This window comes from Pelobates fuscus, chromosome 6 (genome assembly GCF_036172605.1).
Source record: "Pelobates fuscus isolate aPelFus1 chromosome 6, aPelFus1.pri, whole genome shotgun sequence".
NCBI classification, from domain to species: domain Eukaryota; kingdom Metazoa; phylum Chordata; class Amphibia; order Anura; family Pelobatidae; genus Pelobates; species Pelobates fuscus.
The window spans coordinates 116,978,306-116,984,305 of NC_086322.1; the positions used below are offsets into that span (position 1 = coordinate 116,978,306).

The 6,000-nt window shown below is 35.5% G+C and overlaps 1 protein-coding gene across 2 annotated transcripts in view; it reads left to right on the forward strand.

Annotated features, from left to right (window-relative positions):
* The window catches only part of MFAP3L (microfibril associated protein 3 like), a 45,835-nt gene extending 42,874 nt beyond the window's left edge, over nucleotides 1-2,961 (forward strand). For both annotated transcript variants that reach the window (XM_063458171.1, XM_063458172.1), the window contains exon 3: nucleotides 913-2,961. In XM_063458171.1, coding sequence (XP_063314241.1) covers nucleotides 913-1,745 — 833 coding nt within the window. In that variant the 3' untranslated portion in view covers nucleotides 1,746-2,961. The remainder of the gene's footprint in view (nucleotides 1-912) is intronic.
* Nucleotides 2,962-6,000: the final 3,039 nt, after the last annotated feature.

Here is a 6,000-nt window from a genome sequence, read left to right on the forward strand (position 1 = left end):
TTTGCAAATTCAACCTTAATATACAAAGATGACCATCATAAGTGCAAAGTATTTCAATTGCAAGAGAATTGCAAGTAAGCAGTTTTATATGTCATTTACATAACAAACCCTTTTTTACTTGCAGGTGCAGGTGGTTTAATAAACTTAAAGTTTCGAACCGGAGCTAAAAATTAGTGTTATACAATTTTCTTTTACTGTTCTCTCCCTGAAGCTCAGTGCAATTATTTGTATTTATTTATTTTAAACAGCTTGTCTAAATTTGAGACCTGGTATTGTACTCTGGTGTTAGAAATAAAAACATTTATTTATATCACTAAAGTCATAGAGAGTCTCCTGTGCCCTCAAAGCCTCCCCTCCAAGATGTAAAATAAAGTTTGCCAACCTCTAATGTAGACTGTCCCTTGCCATATCTCCATTCCACCTATTAAGTGACCATGAGTACTGAAGATCTCCTAGTCAATAAAATTACTTCTTGCAGAGAGGCATCGGAAAGCACCCCACAACACCTCAAAACAGTAAATCAATGCTTCTCCCTAAGAAGCAATGCTTTCCGTTTTGTGCTGGGGTAAAAAGAGCTCAGTAAGAGCATCCTCAATAAACAACAAGTAAGGTGCACCTTTATAAAAGTGTAAATTTTCTCAAGTGTGAAAAAGGAAATACTGTGAATCTTGCTGAAGTGCTTTAGTGGTTTGGAATGTTCCTTTAATTCAGACTGTCCTAAATTATATTTATGGAGATTGTTGAATTTGAGTGCTTGAATTAGTAACATCCCATGGGCATTACACCCAAATTGCATTTTATTTTATTTTATATTTAACTAGTGTCATTTGTTTCTGTAAGCTATATTTGAGTTATTTTTGCAGACTTTTCCAGTCAGTGTCTAACATTTTACTTTTTTTATTATTATTTCAGTGGGAAAATGGTGGATTCTAGACAGTGGACTTTTAAATATCACCAGTGTGTCGTTTGAAGATCGAGGCAAATACACGTGTGTTGCTACAAATCCCCATGGTAGTGTAAATAATACAGTTACGCTAAGAGTCATTTTTACTTCTGGTGATATGGGAATTTACTATATGATTGTCTGCCTTGTGGCATTTACTATTGTGCTAGTTTTGAACATCACAAGACTCTGCATGATGAGCAGCCATTTGAAGAAAACTGAGAAAGCCATCAATGAATTCTTTCGGACAGAAGGCGCAGAGAAATTACAGAAGGCGTTTGAGATTGCAAAAAGAATCCCTATCATCACTTCAGCTAAGACACTTGAGCTTGCCAAAGTTACTCAGTTTAAAACCATGGAATTTGCCAGATATATTGAAGAACTTGCCAGAAGTGTCCCCTTACCACCACTTATCATGAACTGCAGAACTATAATGGAGGAGATCATGGAAGTTGTGGGTCTTGAAGAGCAAAGCCACACTTTTGTAGGTCAGGGAGCAGTTGGTCATGATACTTGTGATGGAGATGATGTTTTTACCATCCGAAATAGTTTGCAAAGGAGCGAGTCCCCAGCTGCTGATTCCGATGCATCTTCTCTACATGAGCCTCCGAGGCAGATTGCAATAACCGTATCTGTGCATCCACGAGTAACGAAAACTTGTTTGGACACAGAATCCCAGGAAAGCATACAGTCCAGCACAAAAGAAGAAGCTACCGCAGGTTCCTGTACACAAACTGCTGAGAGCAGTGAGCCGGTGTCGGAAGACACTGCCACCTGCATCATTTATGAAAGCCATGTTTAAATCTATATTGGGAAATTCTATGCATATCACTAAAGTCACTTAGAGCACCTTATAGAGAAGATACTGAAGTAATGCCACTTAGCCTTACTAAAAATGTATAACATCAAATCCTGACCAATTATTGTTTGTAGGGTGGCTGAAAAACATCCATGTTCTCTAGTATCCGTGTGGAAATATCCATGTCTCAATAACGTATGGTATAAATTAATGGATACTGACTTGCCCTCTCTCTGAATGATTGGGGAAACTGGTTTCCTATATAAACATGAAGGTATATAGTTACAGTAGATTCTGTCAAAAAAAAGTATTTATTATTTTGTAGTTCTAATCTGTTTGTTTCCTTTTGGCTGTTACACACATCATTACACATTTTGAATTCATTGCTTTTAGAAGCTGTAAAATAAGCTTTTTTTTTTTTCTTGTTTCTGCTTCATAGTAATTGTTCCCCACTTAAAAATGTAAAAAAACAAACAAAAAAAATAGCCATGTTTTGACATGGTTTCTGAAATACATGACAATCCCACTAGGATCTTGTCAAGCGGCAATGAGAATTTTCATTACTAAGCGGTTTCATTTGTCGGTAAGAAATGGATCAACTTTTATTCTAGCCCACTTGATTTTAATAAAATTCAAAACATTTTGTTAGTCAAACCGCTAACCTGTATAGAGGACAGACATTTAGAAGTTCAGTCAATACGCCTTCTGTTTGCTGATTTGGCTGGAAATTACGGGCATTCACAAAGCAGACTTTTTAGAAAACTCTGCATACAGTACTAATTGCAACATGCTAAAGATTAGTGGCGTTTTAAATGTTTCCCAAACCCCTGATATTTCATTGACAATCAATATTTCCATTTCTTGTGTGTTGTTTTTTTCCTCTTTGTTTTGTGTTTATGTTTAGAGCTATTTCGATTGTCATAACTTAGTGGGCACATGGTAAGTAAACAATCAGAAATCCAGCATTATTATATGCTGATTTTCAGACACTACACCACATCCATTTTAGGTAGAGCTTGTTCGAGCTGACTGTTTTGTAATTCCATAAACAGAATACTGAACTGTTTTATGATATCGTCCTAGAAAACTCCTAAAACAACTGCTAAATATAGACCTGTTTGTTGTCAAATAGGCTCTGTCATTATTCTAATATAGCACTTCCAGGTTTCACTTGGGCCAACATGTTCCAGGTCTCATAGCCAGAATCTAGCCTTGTTTTGTGTGTGTATATATGTGTGTGTGTGTGTGTGTGTGTGTGTATATATATATATATATATATAATCTCATTTGAATTTCAGAGGCTGTGATTGACAGGAAAGTATGAGTACCTGGGTTTATTATGCTTATTAACGGTCCAGAAATGCAAGATATATCTGGGTTTATGGCCTGCATAATGGATTCTCTTAAAACCTACAATGGAGGGAATAACATAAAAAAGTCAGTCAAACTTTAGGATGGGACAAAAAAAAAAAAGGTTTATGGAGGGAAAAAAATACATATTTTAAGGGACATTTGGCTTTTTGTTTTTGCAAACCAAGTAAGCGACTAGGTCAGCTTCACGAATGGAGTCGTATTCAACACCCTGTGCTTGCAAAGTATATTTATAGGTTAAGACACTTACTTGAAGACGGCTTCTGCCTCTTCCAAATATATTGCTGCTGCAGATGCAAAAAGGATGTTTATGTATGCTGTAACCCCACATAAACAGAATTCTGGTACTAAAGATATTAAGTCCAAGTTTAAACAATGTTCATTCGAAATATAGAATATATTTTCTATTAATTTGGCTTGCCAAAATATAGATCAAACTACTGGGGCGTTAAAAGTTCATGTATTCCTGTTTTATAATCTCATGATGAAATATCTGATTTCAGGCTTTATTTATCAAAATAATACATGTTTTGGTGCTGTAATGTTTACAGTTAGATCCTATTTATGCAGCTCTGTCACTTAGTTTGACATAAAGATATAATAATTATATAAAGATAGATATCTTTATGAAATGCTAATGCTGACTTTGTTAGAATTTAATTGAAATTGTAACGCAATTCAAAGAATTCCATAAGACAAAGTAGGGACTAGTTTCTTTTATGGGCAAGCCTGAGATTGACAAAACATGGAGCTCCACCATTAACTTCTGTCCAATTCCAGCAGCGTCACAAGGTCTCCATTTCCTCCAGAGACCGTGATGGACTCTTGCGTCTCCTGGCAAATGAAGCACCAGGAGCTGAAGAAGGTGCCCATGATGAAGATGTCAGCTGCGAGGGATAGCTTCAGGTATGTAAACCTGCCTTTGATTGCACCTTAAATCCCTTGAACCCTAACTGGAGATGTCACCTTTGGAGGGCCATCAAAAATATGCAAAAGGGACAGGTTCACTTAAAAGTACAATTTCTTTTATTGATTAAAAAAAATATTAAAATTGTATTTAATTACTTAGCTGTAAACTACTGGTTGCCATGGTGAAGTCGGAGAGGTACCAACTGCTTTGTTCTAAGTGGAATAATACTGTCATTGTAAAATAAGAGCACGATGTAAGTAAAATAGACAAACACTGTGTCTATTATCTAGTTTTAAAATGATGATGGTATGTTAAATCGGTGGTATATATTAAAGTATACTACTTCCATGCAACACGCACTTAAATTGACACTAAAGTCTGCATATTTAGCAGAAGCCAAAGTTAAAACAAAAGTGCCATCTAAACACTGTACAGACGTATATTTTTGCATATTGTTTTACTTTACAGTGTCTTGCAGCTACCCTGGCTAGATGCACATGCACATTCGTTTCAATGAGCAATGATAATTGCCAAGACTGTCGTTTGGTGATTGAGAATATCTCACTGCTACCATTATGAGGGTCCTTCAATTTACATTAAATCAGCAGAGAGAACCCATATATAGGGACGGCACTATCAACTGCAAATAAAATCAGTCTGTGTGCAACTTTTACAAGTGAAGCATCCCTTATATTGATTCAAATGGCATGTATCTTGCAAAATACATAACATTTTTAATTGTTTCTAATATTACTATTTTATCTCTTTTGTCTTATTAATGTTATTAATGCATTATTATGGTTGGTATATGCAGTAACGGAAATTATCAGAAAAATAGAAAAAATGTGTTTGTGGAAAGTAGCATTTTTTTCTTCCACGAATTAACAAGTTTTGATTTAAATTTTGTTCCGATTCGCTTAAAAAAATTAATTTGACCACTGATGAATTTTGTTCAATTTGTCGCTCCCCCACCTCTAACCGTTCATTTTTACAGTAACTGATTTTTTTCATATGTGGAATTGACATTTAGAAGCTATATGGTCATTTTTATTTTTTTTTAAGATTCCAATTTAAGTGATTAATTTGTATATGAAACCGTTTTGTATTTTCTCATGCAATGTGTGAATTTCTGTTTTAAACTTAGGAATGCACTTGCCATAAAGTAACTTATCCTAACCATCTTACTTTGATACAGTAGCATGAATCATTGTTTGTTTGCCTTAAAGATTACATCCCTTGATCATTTGTAAGCACGAAGTATACGAAAAGGACCAAGTGACAGGCAAAATACATAATGATACTATAACTACTCATTTTTCACTGCGCTGACAAGTATGCTATTGACAATTGTTTACTACTGATTTTTCATCTCTGTTAAATACAAATGCTGTACAATGCCTTACCATGGGAAGTAAGCACATTAAACTAAACTGCAACACGTTTTGTTTCATTTATACTTCATTTGTAGTAATAGACATTCTGTGAAATATCGACTGTACTTTGTGCAAGAAACCATAATTTTTAATAGAGTCGGGGCAATGCAAGGATTTGTGGCTACACAGGTGAAAGCATTCCCCCTTCACACTAATCCTACATTGCCACCCCCTCTTCCCCTTAGTAATTACCTACTTGTATTTTTCCTATAGAATTTATAGGAAGTTGGCTTTTGTTTGCACTAGGCAAGCGGCTGGAATTACGTTTTGAGGATTAGTGGCAGCAGTTAATGAGAAGCAACGCATTTGGAAACCAGTCAGATATTGGTTGTTAAGTAGTGGCTCCATACAGAGTGATGGAAACTGTTAGCGGCTATTTAATGACTAGTGACAACAGGTCGTCTGGAATTTGGCAGACAACGATATTGCTGCACTTTTGCCCCAATTTGAGGAAGCCTAACATTTCTTCTAAGTTTAGCACAAATTAGGGATTAAATGTATATAAACCTGGAACGACCCCAGGATCAGAAAACTGCTCGCAAAA